General features: G+C 41.1%; 1 protein-coding gene across 1 annotated transcript; it reads left to right on the top strand.

The window, feature by feature from the left end:
- The first annotated feature begins 594 nt into the window (after positions 1-594).
- On the top strand, positions 595-15,053 carry panx3.S (pannexin 3 S homeolog). Its single transcript, XM_041571308.1, has 5 exons — positions 595-956; positions 8,722-8,864; positions 11,291-11,505; positions 12,702-13,363; positions 14,940-15,053. Exons 1-5 carry the CDS (start codon positions 779-781, stop codon positions 14,966-14,968), a joined length of 1,227 nt encoding a protein of 408 aa, XP_041427242.1. The 5' UTR covers positions 595-778; the 3' UTR covers positions 14,969-15,053.

The raw sequence follows: 15,053 nt of genomic DNA, 5'->3' as shown, positions 1-15,053 counted from the left end.
TTAGTTTGGATCAAGTATAAAATGTTTTATTATTACCAATAAAAATTAAATCATTTTTATAAATTTGGATAAAATTATTAAGTCTATGGGAGACGGTCTTTTTCCGTAATTCAGTGCTTTCTGGATAATGGGTTTCTGGATAAAGGATCCCATACCTGTAACTCTTTGATAATACATGCTCTACTTATGCGGAAATGACTATTGTTATCTTTTTATTTATATCTGATATGTACAAATGCTTCGGACATGCAAATGAATCCATATTAATGTATGTCACATCAGCTGGAAATGAGCATATGGATATGTATTTGTGCACATATATAATTAAAAGGAGCATTGAACCATTTTTGTCTTTATTTAGAACCAATGGAGAAACTGCCACCCTGTAATTTTAGTGTTTGGTACAAAAAAACATCAGTGTACAGTAGACCCAAAGCAACCACAAGCATTCGACTTTTAATTTAGCAACTACACACTGACACCACTGTGGTCTGCAAATTATGCAGTAGCAATCGATGGGACAATTTTAGCTTTTCGGGTGAAGCTTATATGCAACCCTGAAATTTCTACTGTATATATTTAGAGAGAAGGAAAATAGAAAAACTTTAGTATTCCAATCCTTTCTGACAGTTACAGTTATTTTAGATTTGCTTTGTGAATTATAAAGAAGTGACTTCAGCAGAAGCAGGACACTTAGGAGGACACATGCTCTAGCAGAAACTTCCAGCCTGTTCTGTGCCATTTACATTTCTCCCTTGCGTATTGATTGGTATACATCATGTCACTTGCAAACAGAGCGGCAGAGTATATGTTGTCAGATGCGCTGCTACCAGATAACCCTGAGAAAAGCAGAGGCCTGCGCCTGGAATTACCACTCGACCGGATCATTACTCTGGTTTCTGTTGGCCTGCCGCTATTGCTTATCTCTTTAGCATTTGCAAGAGAAATTTCTACAGGTAAGACTATGATGATTTTGTGATTTTACTTATGACATTTCTTTGGGAAGACTTGACTTGAATATAAAGATAAATGAGAAAAACCATGGACAATATACTACGTTGAGGATAATTAAGTGACATTTATTGCGAATCACAATTAGGCTACATTTTGATTTGCAGGTTAATTCATAATACAGGTAGAGGATCTCTTATCTGGAAACCTGATATCCAAATTACAAGGTATCTCCTACACAGTCAACGTAAGCAGAAAATTCTAATGGTTTTAAATAATTTCCTGTATTAATAATTGAACCAATACCTTGTACTTAATGGTAATTAAAAGGGTAGTTCAAAATGGTAATTTCTAAGCAACCTACCAAGTGGTTTTAATTTTTTATAATTTATTTCGTTTTTGAATTATTTACTTTATTCTTGTGACTATTTTCAGCTTTCAAATGCTGACCCCATCTAAAGTACAAATACTCTGTAAGTCTGCAAATTAACTGTTATTGCTACTTTTTATTTCTCATCTTTCTATTCAGGCCCCTCTCCTATTGATTTTCCAGTCTCTTAATCAAATGTATAGCTGCTAGGGTAATTTGGACCCTAGCAACCATATTGCTGAAATTGCTAATTGTAGAGCAGCCTTGTAAAAAACTAAACAAATCAAAAACCACATACAATAAAAAAAATTACAACCAATTGCAAATTTTAAGCTGCATTACACCATATTGGTGGCAAAACAATCCAGTTGGGTTTATTCTATGTTTAATTGAGTTTTAGTTGACCTAGGGGCAGATTTATCAAAGGTCGAATTTCGAAGTAATGGGAGTTTTTATTAAACTCCAATAACTTTGAAAATCGAAGAAAAAAAGACCAACCAAAATTTATTAAAAAAAAAAAATCAAAGTTTAACCATGTCAAAACTACTTAATTATATTTTGAACTCTAGTCAGGGACATTTTTCACAGTGGGCTGGACTCACAGTGCACAGTCACTGGGGCAAATTTGCAGCCTTTCTTAGGTCAGTACAGATGTCCACCACCCTCTTGTCCTTACATGAAGTATGGAGAACCTAGCATTTTCATGTATTGCGGTGTTGAGCAAGACCACTCCCACAACAGGAAATACTCTCTGCCATTTCAGGAGGTCCCCTATAATCTAGCCTCTTTGAAGTATAGCATGTTGTAAGATACTACTCCATAATTACATGGTAGATATTTATATATTCACAGGCATAAACTGAGACAGGATGAGTAAGTTAGTAAGTAAGAGATATATACATAGGGTTGCCATCTGATTTAACCCGGATCCGGTTTATGGCATTTCCAAATTAGTAAATCCGGACAGGACATTTAATTTTATTATGTGGTGATCAGCCAATTGATGCTTGCCATATCATCAGTCCTGCCCCTGACATCATCAACCCCTCCCCCATCACCAGCCATGCCCTCAGATGTCATCTTCCGTACCCCTCGACATTATCCACCTCTCCCACTGCCCGATTTCCACCAAACTGAAAAGGTGGCAACCTTATGTATACATAACCCAGCTTAATGTAGTGTGTTATGCCTGTAAACTCATTATAAGTACAGTGCTATGCACACACTACATGTACAGTATCAGGCAGAGCCATTTATGTCACAATTAAATCATTATGGTATTTAAATCAGTACAAAATAAATAAATCACACCAAAAAATGATTCATCATCACCACCTCCCCTTGGCATTATTATTATTTGAGGGCCATTCCGGTAATTAGAATCTATCACCATGTAATACAAAGTTAACAAGTTCTGTGATGAGCCAGTCACATTTACTGGTCACATGGTTAAACATCTTATGGGTTAGTGAACTTGTGTCTGGTAGTATATATGAGCATACTTGTGTTTCCTAATGAGTAACAATGATTCTTTCACTGGCTGTGTGTGAATTTGTATGCATTGACTATGTTACTGTAAGGAAATCTGTTTTACCTGGGATTGGGGGTGCTGTAAGTCGGCCGCGGGGACGCCCGCCACGCCGGCCGCGGGGACGCCCGCCTCGTGGTTCCACCATCTTGCCTCCTTAGGACGCGCGCGCCCGCGTCTCGTTTCCTTTATTTTGACGCGGACGCGCGCGCGTCGATCCTGACGCGTGTGCGTCGATTTTGGCGCGAAAACCTTGGCGTCCAAACAGGGTATAAATAGGCCACTTCCACTCCCAGCAAACTGCCCGTGATAGAACTTGTTTCTGGTGCTCTGTTCTGAAGCCTTGTGCTATTTTGCCTGTTTGAATCTGATTATCCGTGTTTGACCCAGCCTGTACCTTGACCATCCTGAATTCTGTATCCTGACCTGTGCCTGATATCCGACTACTCTTCTGCTTGTACCCTTCCTGCTTGATACCCGGTTTTGACCCTTGCCTGCCTGACGACCCTTGCTTTCTGCCTGCCACGACCCAGCCTGTCTGACGATCCTTCTGCCTTATCCTTGTCTGTTACCGTGATCCTCGGTCCCAAAGACTCTAGCTACCAGCCGTGCCCCATTGCCTGCCAGAACACTTGCTTGAACCTCTCGTAAGACCAGGTGGCACCCGATTAGGCTGAGGGCTCCTCCCGAAGCTCAAAGGTGGTCACACCACTGGTGAAGCTTAGCTCAGAACCAGGATTCGAGCACTTGTTCTGGTGTTGGGTGCCGGCCGTGACATTATCACGGGCCATGGAGGACGACGATCACACCGAAGCTGCTGCCGCTGCTCCACTTCCATCTTCTTCCGAGCTGTTGCTAACTACGCTGCTGGAACGCATGGAGGAGCAGGAGCAAAAGCAGAACTATCTACTCCAGGGGTTTCATAACCTAACACGCCAGCTGGAACCCTCGCAGCAGCCAGCCAGTTCTGTTCCTACTCCTTCAGTGGGTTCCCTGCCTGATAGGGGTGCTGTATTCAGACCTCAGGAACCCAAGATTGCATTTCCGGCCAAGTTTGGTGGGGACAGAACCCAGTTTTTTGTTTTTCAAGAAGCCTGTAAGCTGTACCTCAGCTTTTTCCCCCACTCATTTCCCTCTGACGAGGAAAAGGTCAGGTTCGTAATGACCCTATTAGTGGGTGACCCCCAAGTCTGGGCACTTAGATTGCCAGCCACCGACCCTGCCCGTTTCTCTTTAGATATTTTCTTCCGCTCTATGGCCATTCTTTACGATGACCCGGATCGCGCCTCTTCGGCCGATTCCGCTATTCGCAAACTACGCCAGGGTAAACGGGAGGTGGAAATTTACTGCACAGAGTTTCGTAGGTGGGCGGTGGAGACTGGCTGGAACGATGCAGCTCTAAGGAGCCAGTTTCGCATCGGTCTAGCCAAATCTGTCAAAGACAGCCTGGTCAATTACCCCCTATCTACCAGTCTGGATGACCTTATGTCTCTGGTTATCCAGGTAGATAGGAGACAGAGGGAAAATCGGGAGGAACAGGGTACTTCTTCTTTGTATAAGCATAATTTTAGTGCTAAGTTGTCAAACCCCTCTGTGTCTCAACCTCAGGAGGAGCCTATGCAGCTGGGCATCTTTCACCTCTCTCCTGAGGAAAAGGCACGGAGGCGGTCTCTTGGGTTGTGTTTGTATTGTGGGGAGAAGGGTCACTTCCTCAATCAATGTTCCAAGAGGCCGGGAAACGCTCTAGCCTAAATGGAGAAGGGGAGCTCCATTTGGGTGCAGGCGTTTCCTCTCCCCAATCTGCCTCCAAGGTCCTATTATCTGTTAAATTAACCTGGCCTACGGGCACTGTTAAATTGTCAGCCTTCATTGATTCTGGGGCGGAGGGTAATTTCTTGGACGCAGCATTCGCTGCTAAAAATAAAATTCCTTTGGTTGCCCTCAATCCTCCTTTGAGAATTCTGGCTGTCGATAAAAGACCCTTGGGATCAGGGGTGGTTTCCCAAAAGACCACAAATCTTTCCATGTGTGCAAATGATCTACACTGTGAGGAGATAGCTCTATACCTCATTGAGGGAGCTTCCTCTCCTCTTATTCTTGGTTTACCATGGCTCCAGAGGCATAAACCTCTGATAGACTGGGTTTCTAAGGGGGTGACTCAATGGGGTACAGGATGTAGTGGGGTTTGTTTTCCCTCTGTAGTAGCCACTACTTCTTTTGAGGGGTTACCCACAGCATATTCTGTTTTTTCTGATGTTTTTCTCCAAAAAAGCAGCTGAGACCTTACCTCCGCATCGGCAGTATGACTGTCCTATTGATTTAGTTCCTGGGTCAATTCCTCCACGTGGTAGAACCTACCCTCTTTCATTGCCCGAAGCCCAGGCAATGAAAGAGTATATACAAGAAAATCTTGACAGGGGCTTCATTAGGCCCTCCTGTTCCCCTGCGGGGGCAGGGTTCTTTTTTGTGGGTAAGAAAGACGGTGGTTTACGCCCCTGTATTGATTACAGGGGGCTTAACAAAATCACTGTAAAAAATCGCTACCCCTTACCATTAATCTCCGAACTATTTGACCAGGTCAAGGATGCTAAGATCTTCTCCAAGCTTGACTTGAGGGGTGCCTATAACCTCATTCGGATCAGGGAGGGGGATGAGTGGAAAACGGCTTTTAATACTAGGGATGGCCACTACGAGTACCTTGTTATGCCGTTTGGTCTATGTAACGCCCCAGCAGTGTTTCAGGAGTTTGTCAATGACATCTTTCGGGACCTGCTGGGGATATACGTAGTGGTCTACCTAGATGACATCCTCATCTTCTCTGCCAATCTGTCTGATCATCGTCTTCATGTTTGTGAGGTATTGCGTAGGCTTAGAGCTAATAACCTGTATGCAAAATTGGAAAAATGTATTTTTGAGGTTGCTTCCGTACAGTTCTTGGGATTTCATATTTCTTCCAAGGGTCTCGAAATGGATCCAGACAAAGTAAGAGCTGTCCTGGAGTGGACCCAACCATATTCTTTACGTGCAACCCAAAGGTTCCTAGGTTTTGCCAACTATTATAGGCAATTCATTAAAAAATTTTCTCTTATTGTGGCTCCTATCACAAATCTTACTAAAAAAGGTGCTGACCCCAGTATGTGGCCTCCGGAAGCTATCCAAGCTTTCGAGTTCCTCAAAAGGGAGTTTAGTTCTGCCCCAATCCTCCGCCATCCCGATACAACACTACCTTTTATAGTTGAGGTAGATGCTTCTGAGGTGGGAGCAGGGGCAATTCTCTCTCAAAGGCACCCGACTACTAATAGGTTACATCCCTGTGCATTTTTCTCTAGAAAATTTCTTCCTGCAGAGGCAAATTATGACATAGGGAATAGAGAACTATTAGCTGTCAAGTGGGCCTTTGAAGAATGGCGGCATCTATTAGAAGGGGCTAAACACCAGGTTACGGTCTACACTGACCATAAAAATCTGTTGTATATTGAGTCAGCAAAGCGTCTAAATCCCAGACAGGCAAGGTGGGCTTTGTTCTTTTCTAGGTTTAACTTTACCTTGACGTTTAGGCCTGGTACAAAGAACGTCAAGGCAGATGCTCTTTCCAGAAGCTTTGACTCAATATATTCTGAAACTGATGACTGTAGTACAATTATTCCGGGTGAAGTCATTGTGGCTACTTTGGAATCTGACCTCTCTTCTTTGTTATCCCCTGTTCAGACAGACGCTCCCTCTAACACTCCTGTTGGGAGATTTTTTGTTCCTGAAGATCTTAGAGAACAGGTTCTAAGAGAGGTTCATGATTCCAAGATGGCAGGACATCCTGGTGTAAGTAAAACTATTTCATTACTTACTCGAAGTGCTTGGTGGCCGACCTGTAAACAAGATGTTAAATCTTTTGTGGATTCTTGTCCTGTCTGCCAACGCTCCAAGTCTTCTAGAAATTTGTCCCAAGGGTTACTGATTCCCCTCCCTATTCCTGAAAGACCATGGACCCATCTTTCTATGGATTTTATTGTGGAGTTGCCTGTGTCCCAGGGGAAAACAGTAATTTGGGTGGTGGTGGATAGATTCAGTAAGATGGGTCATTTTATTGCTCTTCCCCACCTCCCATCTGCCAAAACTTTGTCCGAACTTTTTATTCAACATATATTTAAGTTGCATGGGTTTCCCAGTAATATTGTTTCAGACAGAGGTGTTCAATTTATCTCTAAGTTCTGGCGCGCATTTTGCTCGTTAGTGGGGGATCGATCTTTCTTTTTCAACCGCCTATCACCCACAAACCAATGGGCAAACCGAAAGAGTGAACCAGTCTTTAGAGCAATTTTTAAGATGTTTTGTGTCCGAAAATCAATCTTCCTGGGCAGAACTGTTACCCTGGGCAGAATTTGCCTACAATAACGCTACCCACTCCTCCACTGGGGAGTCTCCATTTTTTGTTGTTAATGGGTTACACCCAAAAGCCTTTTCCTTCTCTAATTCTGGTTCTTCTGTCCCTTCCGCTAATTCCTCTGTCGAACAATTTTCCTTGATTTGGTCCCAGGTACATGATTCCTTGTCTACTGCTACTTCTGCTCAGAAAAGGGCTGCTGATAAAAGACGTAGAGAAGCACCCCAGTATAAAGTGGGAGACTTGGTGTGGCTCTCTACCAAAAACATCAAGCTAAAGGTTCCTTCCCTTAAGCTGGGTCCCCGTTTCATTGGTCCTTACCCCATCACTACTGTTATCAACCCTTCGTCTGTTCGCCTTAAATTGCCTGTTAATTTCAAGATTTCTGATTCTTTTCATGTTTCTTTACTTAAACCTGCCGCTAATACTCGCCTTACTTCTGTTCCCCCTCCAGTGCAAGTTGACGGTCAGCCTGAATTTGAGATCCAGGAGTTCCTTGATTCCCGAATGGTACGTAACAAACTCCAGTACCTCACTAGGTGGAAAGGATTCGGTCCTGAGGAGAACTCCTGGGTCTCAGTTGATGACATCAAGGCTGATCGTCTTAGGAAGCAGTTCCATTTAAAGTTTCCTGGGAAGCCTGGGGGTCCGGTGTCCCCCCCTAGAGAGGGGGGTAATGTAAGGAAATCTGTTTTACCTGGGATTGGGGGTGCTGTAAGTCGGCCGCGGGGACGCCCGCCACGCCGGCCGCGGGGACGCCCGCCTCGTGGTTCCACCATCTTGCCTCCTTAGGACGCGCGCGCCCGCGTCTCGTTTCCTTTATTTTGACGCGGACGCGCGCGCGTCGATCCTGACGCGTGTGCGTCGATTTTGGCGCGAAAACCTTGGCGTCCAAACAGGGTATAAATAGGCCACTTCCACTCCCAGCAAACTGCCCGTGATAGAACTTGTTTCTGGTGCTCTGTTCTGAAGCCTTGTGCTATTTTGCCTGTTTGAATCTGATTATCCGTGTTTGACCCAGCCTGTACCTTGACCATCCTGAATTCTGTATCCTGACCTGTGCCTGATATCCGACTACTCTTCTGCTTGTACCCTTCCTGCTTGATACCCGGTTTTGACCCTTGCCTGCCTGACGACCCTTGCTTTCTGCCTGCCACGACCCAGCCTGTCTGACGATCCTTCTGCCTTATCCTTGTCTGTTACCGTGATCCTCGGTCCCAAAGACTCTAGCTACCAGCCGTGCCCCATTGCCTGCCAGAACACTTGCTTGAACCTCTCGTAAGACCAGGTGGCACCCGATTAGGCTGAGGGCTCCTCCCGAAGCTCAAAGGTGGTCACACCACTGGTGAAGCTTAGCTCAGAACCAGGATTCGAGCACTTGTTCTGGTGTTGGGTGCCGGCCGTGACAGTTACCTTATAGGTGAGCAAATCAAATTCATCAGATAAAACCCTTTCCTATAAAATACTGTAACAGTTTGGTTATTTTTGTTTCAGGACCACAAGTCGTCTGTTTCCCTCCCAGTAATTATACTGAAAAGCAGATTGAGTATGTCAACAAACACTGCTGGCATTCCCTGACGCATCATGATTTTAATTTTGATGGCAGTGTTTCTGTACATTCATTATGGATCCATAAGGTAACTCAGTTCACAGGAACTATACAAATAATTGCTGGTGGTGTTTGGTGGGGGAAAAGGCTGAACACTGACAGTTTAGCTATGGGAGGAAGCAATCCACATTAACGGGAATCTGTCGTGATTTGTATGGTGTAGTTTTTATTTCTAAATGACACTGTTTACACTGCAAATAATTCACTCTACCATATAAAATTTCATTCCTGAACCAGCAAGTGTATTTTTTTTAGTTGTAATATTGGTGTGTAGGCAGCCATCTCAGGTCATTTTGCCTGGTCATGTGCTTTCAGAAAGAGAAAACCTTTTATTCACTGTAAATTTGTATTCTTATATACAAGACATTGGCTCTGATTTACCAACACAGGCACTAAATTACACCAGGACACTCACTATTAGCAACCAAACAAATTGTTGCATTAAGTTTCAAATAATTGCAGAGCTGGATGCTGATGGATACATTTAGCTCAATAAAATAATGACACTTTTTGCCACAAACGAAGGCAAGAAACTTGCCTCATGCAACACTTTACTAAGTGTAGCTCCTGGTTTCCCCTTCTCCCGCTGAAGTTGGGTGGCATCAGGGCTGCTTGATTAGGGAGCAGAAACAAAAAGACTCATGAAAATAAGTTGAGTTTCTCTTCTCTTCTTCAACTAAATAGTTGTGGGCTATTTTATTCAGTAATGCTATTGTGGCCACCAAAATGGCACATATTTTACATAATATCATCAGTTTCTTAAAGGGCACCTGCAATGTTCCCTCTAAACGCACACAATTTTTTAAGCCAGCACACACAGTAAATTGTAGTGTGTACAAAGAATTTTCTCGTAAAAAAAAAAATAGTCATAATATTTTGTATCAATTCTGATCTAAGCACATCGTTTTTAAAAGCTGCAACACACGTTTAAAATGTGCGCACAAAGGAATATTTTTGAGGAAACATTGGGCACCTGATACAATACCATTGTAGCAAGAATATAGTTCAGCATATTATAACAGATAAATGCTTTTTCTTTAAGTTGAGCTACTGATATAACTTACAATGCCATTGCAGAGATTAGTGGACCCTAAAAAAAGATTACAGCTAGAATGTTGTATTTTATATATTACACTGTAACAGCAGAGGTTCAATAGCCCTATATTTGTTATGATCCATATCATTCACAGCAGATAACCGCTTGGCCATATTATACAAGGCAATGTGGACTAGCACAGGCTCGTTGTTGCTGCGGAGAAGCTTAAGGGTTGCCAAAAATGTTCAAAACCTTAGCAGAAGCCAGGGTTACGTCTGTCTGAATACAAAGATGATGATAAGTCAGATGCCGAATGCACTGTCTGGTGCTTTTAGATTATATTTATACAGTATTTTGTGTATTGGGAATCTACTGGGGTGTGTGTTTTAGACTTGGACTGGTACTGAAGCCCCAAAACATATGGTGTCCAATATCTACACCAGTGATCCCCAACGAGTGGCTCGTCAGCAACATGTTGCTCTCAGTCTTGCTTGGAGGCAAGTTTTGGTTGTATAAAAAACAGATTTACTGCCAAACAAAGCCTCATGTAGGCTGCCAGTCCATTTATGGGCTACTAAATAACCAATGCCAGCCCTTTTTTGGCACCCCCAGGACCTATTTTCATGCTTGTTTGGCTACCTACAATTTTTACATTTAAATGTGGCTCACTTGTAAAAAAAAAAAAGGTTGGGGAACCCTGATCTACACTAAGGGGCAGATGTATCAAATGTTGAATTTCGAGTTCATTGGGGTGATTCAAAACTCCCATAAACAGGAAGGCTTCAAACAACTCCAAAAATGATCCCAGGATATCTTCCATCAGCTAAAACAGCAATTCGGCAGGTTCAAGATGGCGAATAGTCGCATTTGAGTTCCAGTGTATGATAAATCTCAAAAATCGAATTCCAATTTTTAAAAAAACTCTAATCGAATTTTTACCTTCCCAAGTCGAATTTCACAGTTTGAGCAATTAAAAAAAAACAAACTCAAATTTGAAATTCGAATTTTAAATTCAACCCTTGATAAATCTGCCCTTAATTCTTTGTTAAGCTTTTTAGTTCTCCATCTCCATCCCAGAGTGGTGACTTGATCATCTCCTTCCTCTCTGGGTATTGAAATCATATGACCTATATGAGACCTCCAATGAACTCTGTAAACAAACATAATTCAGTTTGCAATGTTATAGATACAAAGAATACATCTTGTAGAAGTCATAGTCAAATATAGAAAATAATAAAATATTTAATTCCTGATTTTGGCCTCCAATAATCTGTGGATTTAGGTTCAATTAAGGTCTGTGAAAAAGTTTCAAATGTAACAAAAGTGATTAAGACAAATGTAATTTCTTCTCACTATACAGAAATCAATACATTGTACCCAACACCAAGAGCCATTACATGAATTTTTCTATTTCCTAGGTTTTTCCATACACTTTAATGATAGTTGCTGTTGCCATGTACATTCCTGTAGTACTGTGGAAATATACCTCCAAGTCATTGCTCAACACAGACCTCCTTTTTATTGTGGATGAACTGGACAAATCCTATAATCGATCAATCAAGCTTGTTCAGCACCTACTAAAAGCTCACAGAACCTGTTCTGATCCGAATTTGTTTTGGGAAGAGCTAAAAAGGTAAATAAATCAACCTAAAACACTACTTTTTTAAAAAAGCATCCTATATTTTAAGTACAATATGGCACAGTCTTGTTTTTACACACAATATGTCTTCTTTGAGCACCTAAAAGGCTTGCATTTAAGGGCATCTAAATCAGCATTTGCTTTAAGAAATGATGTGCCTGTTTAAGCATACTGGTGTAAGCCTGTAAGGACAGAAGTCCTATGATGGTTAGGTTGTATGTTATGAAAATGGAAAGCTGTCTGGGCCAGGTAAGAGCAGAATCACAAGAACACATGGGAGAAAATTCAGACTATTATTCCCCATTGAGAGGTAAATTTGTCAAAACTTGTTGTACTCTTCACGGGTGATATAATTAATTGGCAGGCAACTCCCATTACCCTACTCGCCTTCTTTGCATGTGATACAAGGCATGTGACATGCTACAGGACAGTCTGAAAGGTAAAGGTTTTCCTCTGTGGTCTCACATTCCTCGTGTAGAACAGTGCTTCCCCCTATGTCTGGGATCTATCATGTGATGGAAAGGTGTATAGGTTGTGAATAAATGAGTGCACCAGCTCTTGTTTAGATATAAACAGTATTGTATGCCACAGCACACAATAACGAGTCATATTCTGCAAAGCTTTTAACACTGAATTCTGAATACAAAAACGACTGATTGGCTGCTGTATCTACCATTAGACCAATCATGACGATGAGTGTCACTGTCTTTCATGAGCTGCCGACATCCACATCATTAGCAAGAGTCACTGTATAGGACATTACACTGGCCAATTCTATACATACAGAACTGAAGTATTAGGGCAGATTCTATGGTGCTGCTAGGATGGTGATCCCCTAGGCCAATGCTTCTCAAACCCTTATACGTTGGTGATTTCCAGGTGCAGATATCCAACAATAAACTATTATAGAAGATATTTGCTGGTAAGGGTCATTTAAAAATAGTGAAACAAGCCTGTAGAAAAGGCACATGGGGGTCAGGTCAGTGTTGGCACAGTAAAATGTCTCAATGTTCTGGTTTTTAACCATGATTTACTTTAATTACTAAATAATTAACAGCAAGACTGCAATACAGCTTCATGCTACTAGTTAAGACTTTTTACCTTACTGGTAAACAAATTCTAACCAACAATTCGACAACAAACATGTATTATTGTTAGACTTAAAAAGCATTTTTCTTTCTCTGTTTAAGTGCTCGTCATGTGAGATACTTTGAATTTCCTCTGCTGGAGAGATACTTGACTTGCAAACAGCACTCACATTGCCTTGTGCTAACCTACCTCCTGAGAAATGTACTTCTGCTGCTCTTCATAGCACTTACCTGTATCTATCTGGGCGTCTTCCACCTCACTGTGTTCTACCAAGAGGAATTCACCTGCCTAGTAAAGACCAGGTTCCTAAGGACTGACATACCCAAACCAGAATTTGTCAACTGTAAATTTGTTTCGCTCACCATATTTCAAATAGTTAGTGTAGTTATTGCAGTGATATACATCCTTTTGGTTCCTATGCTCATATATAATGTAAGCAAGTTATGCTATTGGGACAAACAATTCTTAAACATCTATGAGATGCTTCCTGCATTTGACCTGCTCAGCAAGAAAATGCTTGGCTGTCCTATTAATGATTTAAACGTGATCATTTTGTTTCTACGGGCTAATATTTCAGAACTGAAATCTTACAGTCGCTTAAGCGTTTTGTATAAGCTCAAGGACACGACCGATAAAAAGCAAAACATTGACACCGTTGTGGATTTCATGACTCTTCTAGTTGGAATGGACATGGAAAATGGAGGACAGAACAGTCCAGAATCTGAGGATGAGGAGCAACCTCCATCTGGAAAGGAATGTTATGGTAAGACTGAACAATGGAAAGAGCCCTATTATTTTGCAGCTGTCTCTACTTTGGTATTCAGATGAGGAATGGCAGGATTGGTTGGCAATGCCAACCGTGGATGATTAAGTAATATATAAAGAAGACTCTTAGAAAGATTTCTCCAGACACTGGTGTGCTTTACCCCCAAAACTAGGGTGGCCTTTCACTTGCTGACCCCTACAATACTCTGATTGTTCTATGGGCTGAATAGATTGAGATCATACAAGTGGCTATAGATGCATAAGGCCTCTTTTCTATTGTTCTGTTCACTTGAAACAGCAAAATGCCAAGCGAAGCAGCCGTATGGTTGTAATTCGCCAAACTATCAAATCTGGTGAAATCAGTGTACCTTAACACTACAGCTAGGGTTGCCACCTGGCCGGTATTTTATCGGCCTGGCCGGTAAAAATGATGGTTGATCCCAATGTTATTAATAGGGAAAAAAGATAAATATATAGGAAGGCCAGTATTATTTTCCAGAAAAGGTGGTAACTAACTACAACTAGCTAGAAAACCTGCAGCTATATATAATCCTTAAGAGTGCAGGTAGTGGTGTTTGTTCTTGACAGGATGAATAAACAAAAACACGTCGGAGGCGATTTATCAAGGTTCGAATTTGAGTTTTTGCACAAAAACTCAAATGTTTTATATTTAATATTTATAAGTTGAAAAAAACCTCTAAAGTAAAAAAAATCAGCATCTAAAAGCTGGTGAATTGACATAGTCAATGGGAGTTCTCCAAGGTAAAATTTAAGATATTTTTTTAATTTGGTTTTCTAGTTTTTTTTTTTTTTTAGACTCACAAGCTCAAGTTTTTTAAGCATATAAACCTTCCCCCCATATATAAATAGTAGTGTATTTTTGTATTTGTGTACTTATGTTGCCATCTTGTGGACATTCTAAGCATATACAGTTAAAGGAACAGTAACAGCAAAAAAGAAAAGCAAGTGCGGTTTCTCTTTATGTCAGTGAAAATAAACTATTGTTTACATAAACTATAGTTGTCTTTTTGAAGCAAACACACCAGTTTTACGAGTGCATTATAGTTCAATTACTTTAATACATTTTAATTGTTTGTGGTTACTGTTCCTTTAAACTGGATATTTTTAGTTTATACCAGAGAACCTTGCAACATTGCACAAGGTGTGTATCTAGAACATATAAAACAAATATTCCGACTTTTTTAACATTTTGTTTGGACTGTTTTTAGAAATCACAATAACTTTATTTTGAAAACTTTCATTTTTTGTGTGACAGCGTTCAGGGTCAGTATTATGTCAAATTGCATTGAATGCAATAGACCAGAGGTGGGTTTATTTAGAAAATCGGCACAGTGATGCTAATAACTATACATCAATAAAAGCAGGATTTAACTTCACTTGAACAGGACAGAAATAACAGTTGTTACTGGCCCTTTAACACACATGTATTGATTAGGTGGCCTTTTTACATTGGTTCTTAAAGTGATATCCCACTATTTACATGGTTAAATACCTTAACTTGATGTTTAGCTTAGCACTTGCTTTAAATAAGTTTTTTCTTTTTTTTTTTTTAGAATTGGGAAAAGATGAAGAAAAATCATAGAGTACAAAAGAACAAATGCAGACTAATGGAATATCTACAATTTACCTCAACAGCACAAGCAGTTGCCACGATCGTTGCTTTGTCA

Source organism: Xenopus laevis, chromosome 7S, assembly GCF_017654675.1.
Source record: "Xenopus laevis strain J_2021 chromosome 7S, Xenopus_laevis_v10.1, whole genome shotgun sequence".
Taxonomy (NCBI): Eukaryota; Metazoa; Chordata; class Amphibia; order Anura; family Pipidae; genus Xenopus; species Xenopus laevis.
Note: the sequence above shows the minus strand (reverse complement) of the source record. Positions and strands in the feature narration are given on the sequence as shown.